Source organism: Ptiloglossa arizonensis, chromosome 8 (genome assembly GCF_051014685.1).
Source record: "Ptiloglossa arizonensis isolate GNS036 chromosome 8, iyPtiAriz1_principal, whole genome shotgun sequence".
NCBI classification, from domain to species: Eukaryota; Metazoa; Arthropoda; class Insecta; order Hymenoptera; family Colletidae; genus Ptiloglossa; species Ptiloglossa arizonensis.
Window position 1 is genome coordinate 2356359 of NC_135055.1, and position 20790 is coordinate 2377148.

Consider the following 20790-nt stretch of genomic DNA (forward strand, 5'->3'; position numbering starts at 1 on the left):
TCGCAACGAGTTCCCCACCGTTAACTATTGCCCTTGGGATTTTCGTCACGTTCAGTTTCGTGACATAACGTGGCCGAACACGATAGCGAAAAGAGCGTCTTTTCTTCCACGTCGAAACGACGAAATTCGCGACGCCAGATTACGATTGAAAAGTCTGAAAGTAATGGCACGAGTGCCTCTGAAATATCAGGACAATTCAATGGGGCAATAATAAAAAAAAAACAATTCACGCTTTTGGTGGTACGTTAACTAACGATATCCTATAGGAAACTACGCAATTAAATTACGAAGGAACAGAAAAATTTCATTCGTGATTTTTCACTGGCTTGTAGTCTCGTTGTGTTCGTATTGATCTTTCGATACTAAGATTTCAACTCTCGGCGCACGTTGTGTGCGGAAATCCTGTGGCCCCATTTGTTAAGCATACTCACCGAACGCGCCTGGGGCGTCCACCGCACGCGGTGTACTGTTCACTGTACCAAAAGAATTAATACCTTTTTTTCACTTATGGAATTAATTATCGTTTTTATATTAAAAGGAAAATTGACCGTGTATTAACGACTACAGGACCCTAGATATCTCCCTTGATTACAGATCACTTTCAACGCGTCTTCGTTTGCACTTGGATCAATATTCTACAGTTTTGAAACGATAGAACTCGACAGAGACGAATAAATTTGTACAAAGTGTTATGGAATAGCTTAAAATATCGATTTAAAAATTGTAGAATGAGTAGCTTCTACCTATAAGCGCATTGTGACCCAACTTTACCACTGCACTTCGATGCAATTGCGTTTAGATCCCAGCAAATAAAATCTATCCTTCTCGCATAAAATTAGTGGATCTGCATGAAACGCAGTTTATCGTACATAGTAACGATAACCACTTCCATCCTTCGTTAATGTCACAGAAACGAGTGTGTACTGATTAACGTTCTATTAGTCATTCGAAGGGTCTGTTTCATTATTCACGAATACACGACGAAAGGTTCAGGGAAGGGCTTTCCACTTTGCTTTTGAGGAACATCGAGATTGATTTAATTCCACGTCGTCGACGCGAAATCGACACCCATAGGCCGGGTTCAAATTATGCGACGCTGCGATCAATATTCGCGTGACACCAGCAATGGTGTCCCGTCACTGGTGTCGCGATCATTTCAGAATTTACTGCCCTTTGAATCGCTTCTCTTTGGTCACGATTTTCAATCGTCCTCGAAACTGGACCTGCAACTTTTCACGAAAAGCTATCGTGCAATTTAATGTTCCTCGCGATTCTTATTAATCACTAACAATTTCTGGTAGTTCGAGCAGAAAACAATATGTCTGTCGAGTAACGGCGAGATGATAATTTAACGTTAAACAATAATGATTCCGATCACGGAAACGCGTGACGGTATTATGTAAGGATTTCCTAGAAAACCAGGATCACAGTGTGTAGTCATGGAAATATAATTTTGATTAATGACACTTAATCGCGATCTATGGAAAAATACACTTCTTAACTATAGTAGCGGTCAAAAGTATTTTAGCACGCGTTTCCGGGGAAACGAACGTTTATTTTTATTTGGTAAAAGAATGTGGAGGCGTTTTCCAACTTGCATTCAATTTTATTAGAATTTAATGGAAAGAAAAGAATGTTTATTGCAACTATTCTTATCCTTTTATCGAACGTACCTATAGATAAAATACTTTTGAGCGGTAGTATAATATATATCCTCCACGAAGAGAAACTTGTGCAGGGAATTTATTTCACAATTATTTTTTCTTTGCTAGGAGGAAATTACGTTAATTAACGCTGTAAAAGCATTGTACGAATCGTGTTTATTAGAAATGACTTAATGTTTACGTCGTAGGAATTCTAGGAATATAAGGTCAGTTTGTTTGGATAGCTCTGGTTCCCATTAAAAGGATTTGTAGGCCATGGACAGCCTTATGAGGGATACCGACTTTGATATATAGTCTTTTAATACTATGCTAGAAACTTGTAAAGAATTTCCTTGCTTTTACGTATTCCACTTTCCAGTCTGATGTACGTTTAACCCTAAACATTCTTGACAAGAATGGGTTGACCCTATTCCTCGTCAGGATTCTTTTATAAACATTGAATTGAATTGAAAACGGAAAAGTAAAATAATTAAATGTTCAATACATATATATCTACGTACATTTCAGAGAAAGATTATTAATCAAAAATTTCAAGTATTTTGTCAAGAAACAGATATCTACACTGTACAGAAAAAAGGGAATATTTAGAGATATATAAAGAAGAAATTTTGTTTCTCAGGTTGTCTCAGTCGGGACTACACAAAGGACAGTACTCAATTTTTATAAAGGTTTCAATGAAACATTCATTGAAACATAATATTTTTAATACCTAAATGCGTTTACATACTGCTCATTGTGATCATTATATATGACAATTATTTTTTTTACCAATCGAGCTTCATTATTAATAACTGCCATTTTTTAATTACGCGAAACAATTAATTATTTCTCAGAAATAAGCACGAACAAGCTCAAATCATTTGGTGAATTAATTTACAAAACGAAACACTACAACAATAATTTCATTCATTTCTCTTTATTGTCATGCAACGTACCTAGAGCTCAAATTAAAAAAGAGTTCTCCATCAGATGGACTCAATTTCCATTGATTCTTGTCATCCCTCATACTCTTCCCTCTTTCGGACAGTTTTAAATAATACTAGATAATCTATATCATAGATTTCATCCCCACTCCTCCATACTTGGCTCACTCCCTCGGGGTTCTTATTGGATTTACAACCTTATACGACTCAGTCACAGTAATCATCCGTCTCTTGTTCCAGGTGTGCGTGAAGTTCCTCGAGGTCTTCAACAACTGGAGCGGCGTGATACGATTCGGTTTCACGAGCAATGACCCGATCAACCTTAGGAATGGCCTGCCTAGGTACGTCTGCCCCGACCTGACGAACAAACCCAGTTACTGGGCGAAGGCCCTAGCCGAGAGGTTGGTCTGTCAGGACGCTGTGTTGTTCTACTACGTTACGTCGGCTGGTGACGTGCACTTCGGTGTAAACGGTGAGGAGAAGGGATTGTTCTTCAGTGGCGTGGAGACCCGTGGCCCTTTGTGGGCCATCATCGACGTGTATGGCAACAGCACCGCCATCGAGTTCGTCGATCCCAACAGGCAGCACTTCAACAACATCAGGAGAGGCGCCGAGCATAGCAACGAGGACAATGCGCAGCACAGCAGGCACTCGGCCATGGATGATGCCAGAAATGCTGGCAGGGACATCGAAAGGATCATCCTTCCGTCCATGCTGAACATGTCGATCCATCATGAGCCCGACGTTGAGCTGCCTGGACTCAGGTTTCAACCGGCCGGCGTCATCTTCACGCCGTTACCCTTCCATCCGTGAGTACTCTAAGTCTTTTCTAACCATGAATGCGAGATGACTGAGTTCCGGGTGGTTAGATTAAGTCGGATCCTCTTGTCTTCTCTAGAATCCTTATAAGTGGGTATTTGTAGTCCAAAGTCCAAGGTTCTCTCGAATATTCTGGTATTTCTGTATTTAAATTATCGAGCCCAAAGATCCCAAAAGTTGAACGTACTTCACAGTTAAAAATGGTGCTACTTGTTACCTAACTCGTGTTGATGTCCCTTAACGCGTTAAGCTAATTCCATGTAGCATCTACGGGACTAAATATTAACTAGGCATTTCCAAAAGAGTCTGTCAGAAATTAAAATCGTGTACACTTTAATTGACTTACAAAGAGCCATTTGGTGTACTCGACTAGCTTCTCGAAAAGAATCGAACAAAGTATTTTCACGATCGGAAGCAATAGGGTTGATTCTGTCTCATAAGTAGACTCGAGGGTTAAATGTTAGTAGATACTCCAAACCAACGACCGATCCATATAACACATCTATCATAGACCTACAACACATTTCGCAAGAATGAAAATCCTTCCTAGTCGTCAGCTTGGCACGACAATCCTAAGCGCAACTCAATGTCAAATTTCGCTATCAAATTGGCGTTCCATGCTACGTGGGGACGTCATACCGCAATGAACAGTCCGCTAATCGTTTCCTTATTTCTCTTCCCCAGAACTCGGGGCAGGAACATCCGCTTCAGTAACCAACAGTGCGTGGCGACGCGCACGGACACGGAATTCTGTCACGGCTATGCATTCACGGGCCGACCGTTGCTACTTGGCGAACGACTGGTGGTGCAGATCTTGGCCACCGAGCCGATGTACATCGGTGCCCTGGCGTTGGGTCTAACCTCTTGCGATCCAGCGCGGCTCACCGCTGAAGACTTGCCCGACGACAGCGATCTCCTGCTGGATCGTCCGGAGTACTGGGTGGTCTCTAAGAACGTGGCCTCAAGCCCCCGTCCTGGCGACGAGATAGCCTTCACCGTAACCCACTTCGGAGAAGTTCAGATGACCAAGAACGGCGGCCCACCGAACGTGGTGATGCACATCGACCAGAGTCTGCAACTCTGGGCCTTTCTGGACGTGTATGGTAGCTCCCTGCGGGTCAGAATGTTGGCCAGCAGACCCGCATCGCCACCGCGGCAACGTCAGAGCAGCAACTCTTCGCCAGCTACCGTCGTCCAACAACAGCAACAGCAAGAGCAACAGCAGCAGCAACAACAACAACAACAGCAGCAGCAACAGCAACAGCAACAGCAGCAGTACCCGAACCACAGTAACGTGGCCAGCGATCTCTCCAGATTCTCCGATGTGGTTCAGTTCAAGCCGGCGGTAGGGGGCGGTACGGTTCTTGTGGTGAATCTACCGCCACAGACCAATTGTCCCACACTGCCCTCGTCCACGCCTCAGCCCACATACGCATCCGCGAGGCACAGAAGCAATCCTCATGGACACGCCCCGGCCAGCACAGCAGCAGCATCAGCATCAACATCGTCGTCAGCCTCGGCATCGGCAGCTGCGCCTTCAACGTCGCACCAAGGATCCTCCAGACAGACCTCAGCGCCATTGGCGAGCACTATGACCGTTCTGGGCTCTTCCACCTACGTGGAGCCGGTCAACTATCAGAGTCAAGACGGGACTATTGGCTCTAAGACGTCGTCGCACTTGCAACAGTGGAGCGAGAGCCTCCAACCCCCACCCAGTCGTCCCAACGAGTGCTCGATCTGCTACGAAAGAAGCATCAACAGCGTCCTCTACATGTGCGGACACATGTGCATGTGCTATACATGCGCTATTCAGCAGTGGTGCGGCAAGGGCGGCGGATTCTGCCCGCTCTGCAGGGCGCCCATCAGGGACGTGATTCGTATATACAAATCCTGAACAACGGTGCAGGGTCTGCGCAGAAGGAACAGTTCCAAGGGCTGATGTCTCCTGATTCGTTAAAACTTGTCTCCTCTGCGAGTTAGGTAAAACGCGTGCTTCGCTCGTGAGATCGTTGTTGCGGGGGCGTCGACCCGAATGGGTCCTCGCTGCTCGTTGTTCTCGTCCACGATGAAACTGTGTGCTCAGGACGTTGGATTATCCTTCGGTGACTCGCTCGATCACTCGGGCGGGTAGCTTCTTGCGTTGTTTATCGAAATCGTCGGGATGAACGGTGATGGGACGTGATGACCGATTTTCTGAGTAACCGTTGACGGTAAGCAGAGAAAAGGAAACTCGGTATCCGCGAGTTGCCCGGGTGCTTTGGACTCTTTGTCAATTAGGACACGTCAATGGAGAGTGAAGAGATTGGAGGAACGCTTCCACACGGTGCGTGCGTGGTCGGCCATGGTTGTCGACGTGATCGCGTTATCGAGAACACGGGACATGCGTTCCTGCAAATCAGGGAATATCCCTAACCCCGAGGTGTCGGTGAGATTCGCACAGTGTCGCTGGGTAAAACTGCTTTGTTTTCGAACGAGTGACTAAACAAAAAAACCGTACCCGCGCGAGCTTTCGAGAACAAGAAGGGACTATAGAATGAGTGAGTGTATGAGCGGGAGAGAAAGTGAAACAGAGCGTGATTGAAAAAGATAAAAAAGAAGGGGCAAGAGTAAAAAGTAAAAACATTGATCTTAGATATTTTCACAATCGATATTATATATATATATATATATATATATATATACACACATATATATATATTATTGCTACCGTCGCCAACTACTGTTAAACGTTACTATTATTACACTCACCGCTGCTACTATTCTCAGCCTTTAGTTTTTATTATTATTTGTATCGTTATAATTATTCTTAGTAATACTATTCTCACGGTTCTACATCATAGTGGTCGTGTTATATTATTATTCTTATCGAGTAGACGTTGCTATGGCGGAGTACGATTGCTAATCGTTTATTTTTTATCGTTCCCAGACACAATCCTCGTCGTCACGACGCGCCCATGAACGTCGCTCGAGACCGAGGGTTTGATTTCTTATTTAATACAAACCCCGTGTGATTACGTAATGCAAATCTTTGTAAGCCTCTCTAGGTCGTAGTTGTTTAGATTCTTCGATTTTTCGCTTTCCTCTTTTCCTCGGTTCTTCCAACCTTCTTGCTCGTTTCGTGTACTTTCCAGCGTTGCTGAGTGCTACGCCCTGCGCGTGTCAGACTCCCCCCGCACGTCCCTGGCCGATCTTTCAGGTGCGCGTGTGTCCCCCCTCGTTTGTTACTTTCGACAATAACGCTTGGATATAACGTAAAATAGCGCGTAAGCCGTTCGCGAGCGAAAGCGCGGAGCCGCAGCGACTCGTTAGCCGTGTATGTATAATGACTACAATAATTGTACGTATTACCAAAGAAATGCGCGCGACGTTCTCCTCCCGCTCTGCGTGTACGTTTGAAAACGAGCTCTCACGCACACTTCTCCACGCAGCCAGCCTTAAAGGACGACACGTTTTTTGATACGTTTAGACTTAGTCGTGTTAACCGTTTCTACCGCGACCGAGAGAGACCGAGAGACATCGTCAGGCGGCAGCCGCGTCCCTTACCTAGCTAAGAACCGTCTGCATCGAGTCAGACTCGTCCTGACCATCGGTGAAAGCGGCCTGGCGAGACGCTGCGCGGGTAGCAAGCAGGACTAGTTGGATTCCTAAACCGTATCGGCGACAAGAGTACAAGCGAAGTTACTATGTTAGGTTGCGTAGCGTTCCAAGGGACAGCGACAAAGTTTTAGAGGCTTTTATCAGTGTTGACGACTAAAAAGAAATTATTTGAGGAGCCCGGCGACCGAACTAGTACTAGTCTGTCAGATCTCGGCCATGTTTAACGGTAAAGCGTAAATCCAACTGTGTAAAGATCAGTTTATCACTGTAAAAAAAAAACTCCAACAGATCTGACAACCACTTGGCGGTTGGACTCCTCATTTTGTTATGGACTAAAAACGATTTATAGAAACTGCCAGCGTCTCGTCGCGGCCGCCACGCCAATGTCTCCTTTAGTCTTAGCAAGTCGACTCGCGAGACGCGATCCGCCTCGACGAGTTGTCACTGCCCTCCCAGTTGCAACGCGTACAGTCGGGTCGACGGGCCGCGGGAACGACCGTGGCGACCTCGTCGCGCGGCCCGTCGGTAACCAAGATCCCCTCTATGTAAGATCACTTTATTTTCGTACAGCAGCGAGACGCGCCAAGGGCGGCCATGTTTTTATCCCCCTTCACCCGGCTCTCGAACGCGTCGCGGATCCTGCGATCGGGCAGACGAGCGACCGAGCGTTCTAGAGGCCGTGCCTTATAAACGACGCGACTTGTCGCGCGACGTTGCTCGCCGAGCTTTCTTAACGATCGACGGAGATCGCCCTAGGCAGATGTCTCCTGGCGTCAGTACTGACGGTCCCTACGCTACGCCTCCGCTCCGTCGTGCCTCCTTCAGAGGCGTGCGTTTCGCGTGTTCAAACGAACGCAAATTGGTCCACGAGCAACCGTGATACAAGACGGATATTCGAGGCGTGTGGTTCGGGCCAATCCACGTGGTCTGGATCAGGTAACGAACAGTCGTAGCTAGCAAGTTCTGTTTTGTGTGATTTGTCCGCTTAGCGATGCGTTTTGAGCCAAGTATTCGGCAAATATACTTGTCGAATACCGAAACGATTTGGAATGTAATTCCATTTCCGTTCGAAACTCGTTCGTAGCATTCGAGTATCGAATTATTCGAACAACGCTAGTCCTAATTGAGAGTGGTTTCTGAAACAGTTGGCCCTTTGCAGTTCTATGCTCGGTTTCTAAGTCGCTCGGAACAGTGTTACAAATTGAGAGAATCGTTTCAAATACCTTGGTCTTGGTCCGCAACTGCAACAAAATCAATTATACGTATTTTTTTTCTTCTAAAATCTTTCGTTAAAGAATGATCTGTACTTGCGCGCAGAGAATAATTGGAACTATTTCCTTGTCTAAAGATTGGTAAGAGTCTTCGATCTCCTATCGAAGTATACTTCTTCTTAAATAGGTGTCGAGAACATTGTCTTGGAGGTTCGAAAGAGAAGTGAACACAACGAAACGATGTTCACCAGGCCTGCAAAGGGTTAGTTTCGTTAAAGTTTTATAAGTGTGAATAAAATTTGTACTACTTGTTAAAGAACTAAGCTGCCACAGGTGAAATTAGTGTAACTCGGTGTCAACGAGCTTGCAGAGTAATCCATAAGTGTTCTAGCATGCTTAAAGTCCATGCAACGTTAAAAGTAAAATTATAAATTATTAACTTAGATAGTATTTGTAATTTTAGTAAGTCTGAACACATCGCAGATCCGAACGAACGATTACTCTGTTGGTTCCAAAGCATCGCGACAGTAGTGATACAGACAAATTGCAATTGATAGCGATCCTGTAATTGTCGTAAATTCCCGTGAACTGTGCAGGATCGAGTTAATGGTCGTTCTGTCGAAGCAGGAGTCACGACTATACCTATAACTGCCAAACCTGCTCAAAATATAGTAAAGTACTCTGTAACTTCGAGGCTCACTAATTTCACTCAGTATACCACAGAGTTACTCTGCGTGAAGTTTGACCTTTACTCGATAACAAGTGGTAACCACTTGTAACTGCAACGATACCCACTGCAACCGAGGAAACGCATCGCGAAACCAACAAATTGTATTCTCCATTTTCCCATGCTTCTATCGAAACGACACCACAACCTGATCAAAGTTGCTCGTACACCGTTTATAGCGATATGGTTCCAAACACATCCGGCGGAAAACACCTAGCAAAATCGTCGAGCAGATCTTCTCCGGTGAACGAGTTGTCCCTGGAAGCAAATTCTTCGCTGGACGATGAAATGCTCGCGAGATATTCACTGGAAAGAGCGAGATGTAGAGAGAATATGAGCGAAAGAGAGAGAAATATGCTTAAATCCCTCGAAAGAACGAGATCGTTGAGTCCTGAGGATTGGGATCTTCTTAATCGTATTCTGAGACGTGAGAGCGAAGTGACAGTGAGATAGAGAAAGAGATAAAGAGAGATAGAAAAACGAATGGTCCTTCTCGAATAACGGATGCGCAATAAAGCAGTAGTAAAATCTCTAGTCCAGCGAGCGGCAGCTTTAACTTGCCTGCCAATCCACAAAAAGAAATGATGAGATGATGAAGCGTGTTGAATTATGAGAGAAAGAGAGAAAGAGATAGATAGAGAGTGAGAGAGAAAGAGAGAAGAGAGAAGAGAAAAATTTTTATAAAATACAAAGTTTTAATGAAAAGAATAATTTGAAAATTATCGCGCGTGTTGAGCCACGCTCGAAGCACGCGCATGGAGAATCTTTTTATTAGGTACGCTATTAATAATAGAACTTATTGTAATCGCGTTCGGCGTCGATAAGCGAGTGTCAGAGTGAAATTTCCGTGGTAATCAGTTCTCCTGATTCGTCTGCGAATGGAGTTGGAAAAAAAAAGAGAAAGAAAAATGGAGGGTCGAGATACGGTTTCAAGTTGGAAGAAACGGAGAAACGTATTTTTTTTTTTTTTTTTCTTTTTACGAAAGAAGAGATGAACGCTGCCGGAAATGTTAGGACACGTTAGATGACCTTGATCGATGTGTACCGATTGATTAATGTTTTTATGTTCGTCACTATCGCTGTTCTCTCCCCCCCCCCCCCCCTCAATCCCAATCCTTCTCGTATAATTTGTTTCTATTCGATAAAGATTCCAAGAATTTTCTTTTCTTCGCTGATCGTCACACGAGGACATTCTAACCTGTCTTTATGTGTTTTGTTCTTTTTTTTTTTTATTTTTATTTTTGTTTCGTTTTATTGCCTTTTTTCAGTATCGTTCGGCGCGATACGCACAGAAACACTTCGAGCTTGCACCACTCGGACGAAAAGGATGCGAAGTATGCGCACATGCTCGTCATCGTGTCATCAAATCGAGTGTGTGCTGTCTGTTACGTCATCGTGAAAAGGATACGTCGACCTGTTCCTCCCCTATCCCTCCTTTTCCCCCTCCCCTGAGATGCAAAAGAAGTCTATGTGCGATAAGAGTTCTCTCCGTGAACCTAATTGTAAAGATGCCGATACAAATGTATACATATGTAATATAATTCGTGCGGCCGTGTGCTGTTCTACACAATAAAAAGCCTGTAATATCTACGGACATCGCCATGTTTTGGAGCCCGATTCCTCTTCTCCTGGAAACCTGGAAGCATCCCTATCAGAACGACAGTTCGATCAAGACCGAAGATTCGAATGCTGCAGTTTACATATATTCAAGTTGTCAACTGGTCTTGCTTTCTGTCGCGTAATAATACGTAAATAATAACAATGCAATAATTTGCCTACTCCTGGAGTAAAACAGAAAAATAGAATGCATTCTTTCTTTTTTCTTTCAAAGGAAATTATATCGTTTCAGAGGATTTTTGCAAATGAAAAAGAAATTCGTTGGAAAGTTAATTTACAGATGTTGTTAGAGTGCTATGTGCTTTTAGTAATATATTTTCAATTCTTTAGATGATGAGAGCACTCGTAAGCGCTGCACTTAATGCAACTGCGAGATTTCTGCACATCGTGCGTGCTAAGCATTCGAATGGCTTAACTAAAAGCATTCGATAAGTTTAAACGAAGGAATGTTTTAACAACAAAGTTTACGAAACCATCCAAATGTACGAAAAAAAGTTTTATTAAAACTTCGAATGACATAACCTATGAAAACAATGTACAGGTAAATATACAAAAGAAAGTCAACGAAAACAATGTATACTTTATACAAAATAGATTCGTCGCTTCAGTTAGACCAGTCCAATGAAGAAACAACGTTTCATCGAAGAAGAGATTATTGTTCGTTTAATTTTCACCTTCACCCTCACCAATGTCTGTCGAGTCCATGCCGACTTCTTCGTAGTCCTTTTCTAAGGCGGCCAAGTCCTCTCTGGCTTCTTGGAATTCGCTCATATCCATGCTCTCGTTAGTGTACCTATTTTTAATGATAATATTTCTCGATCGTTTGATTTTGACGTTTAATTATGAAATATTAATCGGTTTTGTAACGTTACCAGTGGACAAATGCTCGTTTCCCAAACATCAAATCGAACTTTCTGTTTAACCTTGACCATGCCTCAATGATGGCAGTTGTGTTTGCAAGCATTGCCATGGCCCGCTGCACTTTAGCGAGATCACCACCCGGTACTACAGTCGGTGGTTGATAATTAATGCCCACCTGAGAACAAAATTATCATTTTTCGACGTTACAATAATTTTATTTAAAATTTAGACACTGGAATCTTTCGATAAACCGATCGATTGAAAACTTCGAAACATTTAACCTATAATATTCTTAGTATCTAGGTTATGTATATAGAAATTTATTCTTAAAACACAACGATACATATTGAACAAATAATAGTTTAACCCAACAACAGTTTAACCGATAGTTTATTTATTAAAAAAATATTTAGCAAATAATATAGCCATCTAGCGGTGAGAGGACCAAACCACTCTTGAAACAAGTCTTACAGTGTTAACGTTTGAGCATGTTGTATGTTCTTCTTTGTATAAACTTTGGGCTGTTTCTAATCAATGAACCAAAGGTTATATATTTAAATTAATGAGAATTTATAAGAAGAAAAAGAAAATGTGTGAAACTACATCTCAATTGGTACATAGAATTGAAAATGTCATCAAATGGTAAGAATGGGAACTATATTTCTACAAATTTGAACGTTTTACCTTCAAGAATGCAGTTCATACTACTTTTACTGTTCTCACTATTACTTTCTGTATTAATGAATAGATCATCAATCTGGAGGCCAAAGGAGGATTCAAACACACCATTGAAGATTCGATAAACAGTAATAACACAACTTGAATATAATAAATTTATATAGTACCATAGTTTCGACTTAAAACGATCCACTGTATCGTAACGTTTCCGAAATTAAATTTTTCAGTACTGAGACTTAATCGCCGATCTCTCTTCCGGTACGAACATTTTATAACTTCATTTACGAAGCCTATCAACATTCACCATACGCTATATCTTGGTCTACTGCAATTAATTAGCTCCAACACCGGAAGGGATTAATTTTAAACATTAAACAAATCCTGCTGGACGGTCACCGGTTAGGACTGAACTTAAGTAAAACCTTCCAGAAGAAACATCACCAACTCGTAAAACTAACTCAAAGTAACCAAATCCCCAAAACTGATGTGCACCTGCCACAGCGGTAATACCCATTGTCAGCAGCGAGATAAAAATTGAGACCAGTGAAACATTGTCACCAGGTCGGTCTTTTTCAAGTAACATTCCAAAAATTTGCGGTAACAAACCAGAATTCGAAAGAAAATATACCTACCTTGAACCCGGTAGGACACCAATCGACGAATTGAATCGCCCTTTTCGTTTTGATCGTCGCGATGCTCGCGTTGACGTCTTTGGGTACCACATCCCCTCTGTACAGCAGACAACACGCCATATACTTCCCTTTCTGTGGGTTGCACTTGACCATTTGCATGGCAGGCTCGAAGCAGGCGGACGTCAGCTCCATCACGGTGAGCTGCTCGTGATAGGCCTTCTCGATGGAGACTATTGGTGCATAAGTCGCCAGAGGGAAGTGGATCCTGGGATAGGGGACCAGGTTCGTCTGGAACTCGGTGAGGTCGACGTTCAGGGCTCCGTCGAACCTCAACGAGGCCGTGATGGAGGAGACAATCTGGCCGATCAGGCGGTTCAGGTTCGTGTACGTAGGCCTCTCGATGTCCAGATTCCGTCTGCAGATATCGTAGATCGCCTCGTTGTCCACCAGGAACGCGCAATCCGAGTGCTCGAGGGTCGTGTGAGTGGTCAGGATCGCGTTGTAGGGTTCCACCACCGCGGTGGAGATCTGTGGGGAAGGGTAGATCGCAAATTCGAGCTTGGCCTTCTTCCCATAGTCCATGGAAAGATTTTCCATGAGTAGACTGGTAAATCCTGACCCGGTGCCGCCACCGAACGCGTGAAAGATCAGGAATCCTTGCAGACCACTGCACGTGTCTGCAATCTTGCGTATCCTGTCCAACACCAACTCGATTATCTCCTTACCCAGAGTGTTGTGACCCCTGCCGTAATTGTTCGCGGCGTCCTCCTTGCCAGAGATCAGTTGCTCTGGATGGAAGAGATGATGGTAGGTGCCAGTACGGACTTCGTCTGTGGAAGATGATCGGTTGGTTGAGACTGGGAACGTTTGTTCGGTGATATCATTTACGAGTGAACGGGACACTTGAAAGGCCCTGCACTTGAAAGATTTCGCACCTTGCGCTTCAGAAGCATTTATGGTAAGTTGCTCACGTTCAAAAAAATTCAACGAAGTGATAAAATAAAAATTAAAAAGTTATCTAAATGATATATAAATAGACAAAGAATAATTGATTTCCATTTTTGTGGGTTGTTCTCAATGTTCAAACTGGGATTAACAGTGGAGCAGTAGGAAATCGTTGAAAAATAAATATTAATTGTAATTCAACTGTCGCGAGTGTAGGGTTTACCTATGACCGTAGGCTCGAGATCCAAGAACACGGCTCGTGGAACGTATTTTCCACCACCGGTTTCACTGAAAAACGTCTGGAAACCATCGTCATTGGAGCAACTCTGAGGGGGTAGCATGCCATCGGGTTGTATGCCATGTTCCAGGCAATATAATTCCCAGCAAGCGTTCCCCATTTGAACACCACCTTGACCAATATGAACTGACAGTACCTCGCGCTAATAAATTAAAGAAAAAAATGATTTAAATAATTTCGATTTGTAGGGGTGTGTGACATATCTTGTATATAATACAAGGAGGACCTCCATTAGTCAGAAAACTTCGAATCAGGTATTTTGATTCGAAATTCTTGCCACGTATCTAACTAAGAAAATTATTTAAATAAAGAATATAATAAGATACTTCGTATTTACTCGTCGAGAAACGAAGGATCATTTTTTTTTTATTTTTCATAGTATATTACAGATGAACATTCAGATAGTGTGTTACAGTTTATACGAGTCGTTACTCATTTTCATTTAATATCATAGAAGGTAGAGTAATAGTTACCATCTTGATGTTTCCTTAATGAATTGATGCGGTAATGAGAGATGAGATGAACGAACCAAGTTGACAAGTTGAACGATCGAATCTAACTGAATATACGAGATATCTTCCACGGAAATTTTGTTTCGTTGCTGAGTGACGATCGTAATTATCGTGAAGTAATTGATATGTCAATTGAACAACGTGAACATGTATTTGGTAAAATACAGTAGCAACTCCATTATTCGAACTAACTAGGGAGCATAATTGTTCATATATTCATATTCTTCGTACGGAGTAAAAGAAACAAAATTTCATATTGATTTCTCTAGTAGGTAGGAAACAATGCTTTAGTCTACTAACAGGGAAGTAAATTAATTTCTGCTGAAAGAAAACAAATTAATTTCTCTGTAATTTTAATTAATCTAAAAAAGTATAAATTGATTTTTAATTTCAACAAATTCAAAGGAAATAAATTAAAATGTTCGATTCGGTCATAAATTTTCGAGGATCTATAACGACGCTCTGATAAAATATTTAGTTCAATCGTTAAGGGTAGCCACCCCTGTTCGAAGGACAGTTTCGTTCCATGTACCAACAGACGAGGTGGCCGAGAGGTTAAGGCGTTGGACTGCTAATCCAATGTGCTCTGCACGCGTGGGTTCGAATCCCATCCTCGTCGACTAATTTTTGGTGTTAGTAAAACTGTATTTAATTAAATTTATTAATTCAAATGCATCGACGCAACGCCCACGTTCAAATACTTATTAAACGCATCTATTTAACACTAAACCTACCACGACAAGTCAAATTACTCTTTTTAAAATTTCTAGACAGGCAGAATTTCGTAACTACGACGTTATCGCATCACCATTTGATTTTACGACTTTTATTATGATTTACTTTCAATGTATGTTTCAATATTTATTTCTCTCTTACTTATTTTATTTTTATTTTGCCAAAAAATATATGCAATTTGACCTACCTACCGCGATAGGTCATTTGACTATATCTAATGTAAGGAAATTATTTGGATGAAAAAATTAATTCAGTAAAAGTCGACATCACTTCTAAGAACGCTATTCAAGAGAGCTGCTATTTGTATTCTTTTGAAATAAAAAGAATCAGTTGTGTCATTCTAAAGTATAATTTATTATACAAATTATTTACTATCCAGTCATTATAAAAATATCATTTAGCGTACATTTAACAAGTTTAGATAATACAATATATTACGCAATTGCAGTATATAATAAATTAATATGTTATATTTATACATCGAGAGTTTAAATGCAGAATAAAAATATATTTTTATATTAATTGTACATACGCTAAGGCACCATTTTGATTGCAGAGATATTACAAATTGTATAAGGTTACTGGCAGTCAAGTAAGACTGGTCATGTTATAAGTTAGTTTAAAAATATATATTGAACGTTAATTACTTTCTGTTTCGTGTTAACGAACACGGGATATTTTCTTACTTTTATCGTTTTCACTTGGCGGTGGCGGACCTTTGGCGTTCTGGTGTCGATTATATACGCTAGAAAAAAGAAATAAATATACCGTATTTCAACATATATTTAAAATATAAAAAGACAATTTTTAATACTCACTATTTATATGTTTCAGATCGAATATAATCCATAACGTGAGATATACCCACTTGCAGTTGATCTCCAATTGGTGTCACCCATGGATTAAACTCCATTCTAAATACTGCTTTATTACTCACTAAGTCCAGATTTCCTATAATACGATTTTTAGGTATCTTCACAATGTAACTTATGACTGTTCTATATGTTTTATAATATGAATTTCACAATTATGCTTCTTATTTTATAAATAATACCTATTTCTGGTGGTAAAACTGTTAATCGATTTCCTTGAATATGTAACTCTCTCAATCGCATTAATTCACCTATTTCTGGTGGCAATTCTATTAAATCATTCTCTCTTAGTACAAGCTGGAATAAAATTAAAAATCAAGTATAAGTCTCTAAGTAATAGAAACAGAGCGAATCAGTTATAAAAGTGCTTTTGTACTTACAATTTGTAAATTCTTCAATTGTCTAATTTTAGGAGGTAAATATTCAAAGTCATTGTCAGCCAAATAAAGTGCTCTTAATGTTTCTGTAATGACAAGCATAATTACAGCTTATACCTGAATAAGGACATAGCATTTCTTAAATTTTGATCGTATACTAACCCATCATGAAAAAGTTTCCTGGTAAATTTTTCTCGTTCAGATTATTGTATGTCAAATCTAAAACTTCTAATACTGGAAATGCACCAAATCCACGTGGAAGTACATCCAACCTATTCATTCTGTAAGTTTATTTAAATCACTCCTTAAATACTCGGTCTTTGAATCATTTACACAACAACTATAGTACATCCAGACAAAGAACTCACCCTACATTAAGGATGCGCAGTTTTGGCATCTGTGACAATGATACAGGAAGCTCGGTAATATGATTGTTAAACAGATTCAATATTTCCAGATTGACCAAATTTGCCAGGCCTGGTGGTACGGCTGTACAAAGAAGGTATTTGTGATAGTACATTTTGTTGTACGCTACCTACTTAAATGTTACCACAGCAATTTACCTTGTATCTTATTGTGGCTTAAAGTCAATCTAGTTATGTTGATCATAGTAACTAGAAAGAAAAGACAAATTTATATATATCTTAAAATGTAAAGAGATAAAGTACCAAACATTTAAACGAATGAAAATTATTATGTTAATATAATGATATTAACAATATTATTTAATGATGACAATAATATTAATATTAATAGCAATGTTTGAAGTAATTACAAGGGAGAGAATTTTTCTTAATAATTTCGTCATCGGTGTTTTGAATTATTGTTATCGTTTAAAGTAATTTGGCGCGCATGCGTCGACACGCCCACCTCGTGGGCAGTGACAAATGGCCACCTCGGATTTCCATCCGCTCCAAAAAACCAGTCAAGACAAGTTGCCTAATTTGGCGAACAGAACTGGGCCCACGAGGGTATGGAAGACTCACGCAATCCAGGCATCTCCTCGAATGTCGAGATACCCTTGTCTGCGAGATCCAGCTCCGGATTTTGGATCTCGCGGGCCTCGTCGAGCACCTTTTTCGCTTTTGACATCTTCCCGGCTGGAATACACGACACTGGTGCCTGATTCATTGCGCGCGCAATTGTACCAACGCGTCCGTGAGCTTTAAATAACCATGCGCGCACCTCCCGCGACTTCACGCACTGACTTCACTGACTTCGTTTTATCTTGCGGGTGAGATCTTAACATCGATCACCGGCAGATGGCGACCGAGTGCCTTGAAAATTTTGCTCCAAAAATATATTCATTCATAGGGATTTTTAACTTCCTTCCTGTTTGTTTCGAATAATATTTCATAGATTCTTTATGAGATAAAATCAGGATTCTAACGTTACGAATAAAATTACGTTTTGTTTTATTATAGAATTTATTGAAAATAAAACATAAATTGCAATTGTATTATTGTTAACGAAATTAGGAAACATGGATTCATATCCCCAGATTTGTACGGAATAATTTTTCCACTGCTTTAAATCAAATTTAAAGTATCGAATAACGTAGACTTTGCATTGTATATTATATTTCACGGATAGATTTTCTTAACTATTTTTAGAATTTTTAGTCCATCATTAAAATTCCTATAATAATCATGAAATACGATATTTAGGGACCTTGAGACTTCCACGTTGTTGATTTTAAACATATATTACAGTTTCATTGCATTGTATGCTACGCTTGAAATGAATGGGCAGAAAAGAATGCATTTACAGAAAATTCGTAAAATCATATTCCTATTACAAAAAAAGTCTATTTAATTTTATATAATTTTAACAACTATCGAATGATTAATATTTTATAAATTTACCATCCAATGCATGCTTACTCTACACACCCATATCCCAAGAGATGGCGACACAAGTTCCGATTTTCGTCTAAGTATATATTTTTTTAATCATAGGAAATATATTATATATCTCTTTTCGCTCCTAAAGAATTCTACATTTCTACAGACATGTACTTTCTGTGACAGAAGAGGGGCACATCGCCCTGGATCAGTAGAAGTAGCTTGTCATCGAAACGATTATTCGATTAACGAGTAGAAACGAAGTATAACCAATGATTATAATCCAACGTGAAACGCGTGTGGCTAATTAGTGAAGATAAAAAAGCTGTTTATGTAATTGCGTCTCGTAATTACAGGCCGATACCGAGCGGATGATTCGATAACCTCATCGGCCGGTTTTAGTAATGTTAAGAATTTTTGCCCGGTCGAATTGCGGTTGAAATCGGAGCGGCTCGCATTCCAAGATGGTTTCAGTGGAACAGCGATGTGCGACCAGTGATATTAACGATAATAAGAAGAGCAAAAAAAAAGGAAAGAAATTTTACTCGCGGCTCTTAAAAGGGAACGAGATCAAGGACCGAAGACACACATCTTCCGGCTGTTGATTGACACGGATTTATTTTACACAGGTTACGTGTCTCGTTCACGTTTTTGGAAATTCAATAGCAGAGCAATTACAAACAAGTAAACAAGATTTATTATTTAATTCTGTCAATTTAGTTGCAGAATTAGAAATTACTATTAGATTTAACGAGTTTATTTAATTGTTACATTACAGAAAAATTCTGATAAAGCATAATTTTAATTTTCAATACTTGTTTCTATTCTTAAAGTGTGAATAAGCATTAAAATGTAAGGCAAACTTTGAGGTTATAGTGTTACGCATTAGTCCGAGTATGTAATACTTTATTTGTGCTACAGAATTCGTGTCAAAAGTTTAAGCATCATTTCGGACAAGTGAAAGATATGTATGATTTATGACCACCAAAATATTTTTGTTTTATTTTAATTATCATAAATTATCAACAAAACATAATAGAATTATTTACTTATCATTTTAAAAATCGGGGAACGTCCGAAACATTAGGTTATATAATTCTAATATCGCATAATAAGTATTCCGAACTATCGAATGATATTTTTACGAATTCAAATCGATTGCAATAATGTAGTAAAAATACCGGAAAAAATAAATTACTATTTGGTAAAGATTATGTTAATGTAAGTTGTCAGCATCGATTTTAAAAATTCAATGTTGGCAATATGTAATTAGAAACCAAGCAAAGGGAAGACTACTGAAAATTGTAAATAATGAAATCATAAACGGGTTTGTTGAAAATAATCCGCGTCAAGCAGTACACGAGATAGCCTCGCAAATGAATGTTAGCCATTCGACGATCGTTCGTCACTTGGCAAAGATTGATAAAGTAAAGAAGATGGATAAGTGTGTTCCGCATGAGTTGAGCGACGTCCAAAAGCATAAGCGAATGGAAATAGCCGCCTAGTTACTTCGGAAAAACAAATAATATCAATTTTCGAAATGAATCGTTATTTCTGATGAAAAATGAATTTCGCACGACAATCGTTAAGAATCGAGTCTACATTTATTCGGGCAATAATACTTAACGTAACGACTCAGAAATAAGTAACTAAATAAACTGCATTACGAGAATGGGATATAATATAAATAGACACGTTGAGTTTAAACAATTTTTTATTTCAATACAAATACATTCCTTACATAACACAATAATACAATCATATTATATACAAATATAAACCGTCCATTTTTTCTTATTCGAATAAAATACTGCTAAACATTTTTAAAGGGTGAACAAAAAAAAATAATCTAACAACAGGGAACATCGTTAAATTGCTCCTATAACTTCCGATAATCGACGTACTCGTCCAAATCACGTATCGATTACTATCGATATATCCTTCGGACCCGTTCGTATAAATTCTAGAAACTCCCCTGGAGGATTCTAACCCAGAAGAGCCGCGTCGTTTCGTTCGGCCAAGTCCGGGCAGTGTTTTGTCCGCGGCCGGGACAACGGCTGCAACAACACAGAGTCAGGCTAAAAGTACGAAGAGAGTGTGGCGCCAAAGAGTACCCGAGGGCTCGCTAAGGTTAGCGACCTTGGCGTACATGGTAAAGGACAGACCATGCCGAGGGGCGCCCCTTGTGCATCCATCATTGCTATCCGGCAATCAGTGCCAAGCAACATTATCGGTCAATTTACCGTCACCGTGACCGGTCTCGCCACGCGAAAAAGCAAATCTCGTTACATCGTCCGTGAAAAACGTTTGTCGATATTCAAGCTTCGTTCGCAGCACGATCGAACATTGCAGCGTTTCTATTATATTAGGGGGACCGGAAAGTAATGTCGTTTCCTTACATTAAATTCAAACACATAAATTTTTAACGAGTTTTTATTTTTAATCAATGATATAATCACCCTCATTATCAACAACCTT

At 40.3% G+C, this 20790-nt stretch overlaps 3 protein-coding genes and 1 non-coding gene across 7 annotated transcripts in view; 2 read left to right on the forward strand and 2 right to left on the reverse strand.

Moving 5' to 3' along the window:
• Positions 1-10535, forward strand: part of Neur (E3 ubiquitin-protein ligase neur) — a 69719-nt gene extending 59184 nt beyond the window's left edge. For all 3 annotated transcript variants that reach the window (XM_076319043.1, XM_076319045.1, XM_076319044.1), the window contains exons 3-4: positions 2828-3396; positions 4091-10535. In XM_076319043.1, coding sequence (XP_076175158.1) covers positions 2828-3396; positions 4091-5300 — 1779 coding nt within the window. In that variant the 3' untranslated portion in view covers positions 5301-10535. The remainder of the gene's footprint in view (positions 1-2827; positions 3397-4090) is intronic.
• Positions 10536-10957: 422 nt separating this feature from the next.
• Positions 10958-14087, reverse strand: LOC143149999 (tubulin alpha-1 chain). The gene is made up of 4 exons (XM_076317971.1): positions 13898-14087; positions 12730-13559; positions 11431-11594; positions 10958-11351 (listed from the first exon to the last, which is right to left on the reverse strand). Exons 1-4 carry the CDS (start codon positions 14070-14072, stop codon positions 11222-11224), a joined length of 1299 nt encoding a protein of 432 aa, XP_076174086.1. The 5' UTR covers positions 14073-14087; the 3' UTR covers positions 10958-11221.
• Positions 14088-15021: 934 nt separating this feature from the next.
• Positions 15022-15103, forward strand: Trnas-gcu (transfer RNA serine (anticodon GCU)). The gene has a single exon. It is a non-coding gene; the product is annotated as a tRNA-Ser (tRNA).
• Positions 15104-15712: 609 nt separating this feature from the next.
• Ics (ras suppressor protein 1) lies at positions 15713-17689 on the reverse strand. Of its 2 annotated transcripts, none has more exons than XM_076317969.1 (8): positions 17455-17689; positions 17032-17082; positions 16837-16957; positions 16631-16749; positions 16472-16554; positions 16274-16388; positions 16038-16170; positions 15713-15964 (listed from the first exon to the last, which is right to left on the reverse strand). In XM_076317969.1, exons 1-8 carry the CDS (start codon positions 17597-17599, stop codon positions 15880-15882), a joined length of 852 nt encoding a protein of 283 aa, XP_076174084.1. In that variant the 5' UTR covers positions 17600-17689; the 3' UTR covers positions 15713-15879. The 2 variants fall into 2 exon arrangements, with proteins under 2 accessions (XP_076174084.1, XP_076174085.1); XM_076317970.1 differs by having other exon boundaries at positions 17244-17587.
• Positions 17690-20790: the final 3101 nt, after the last annotated feature.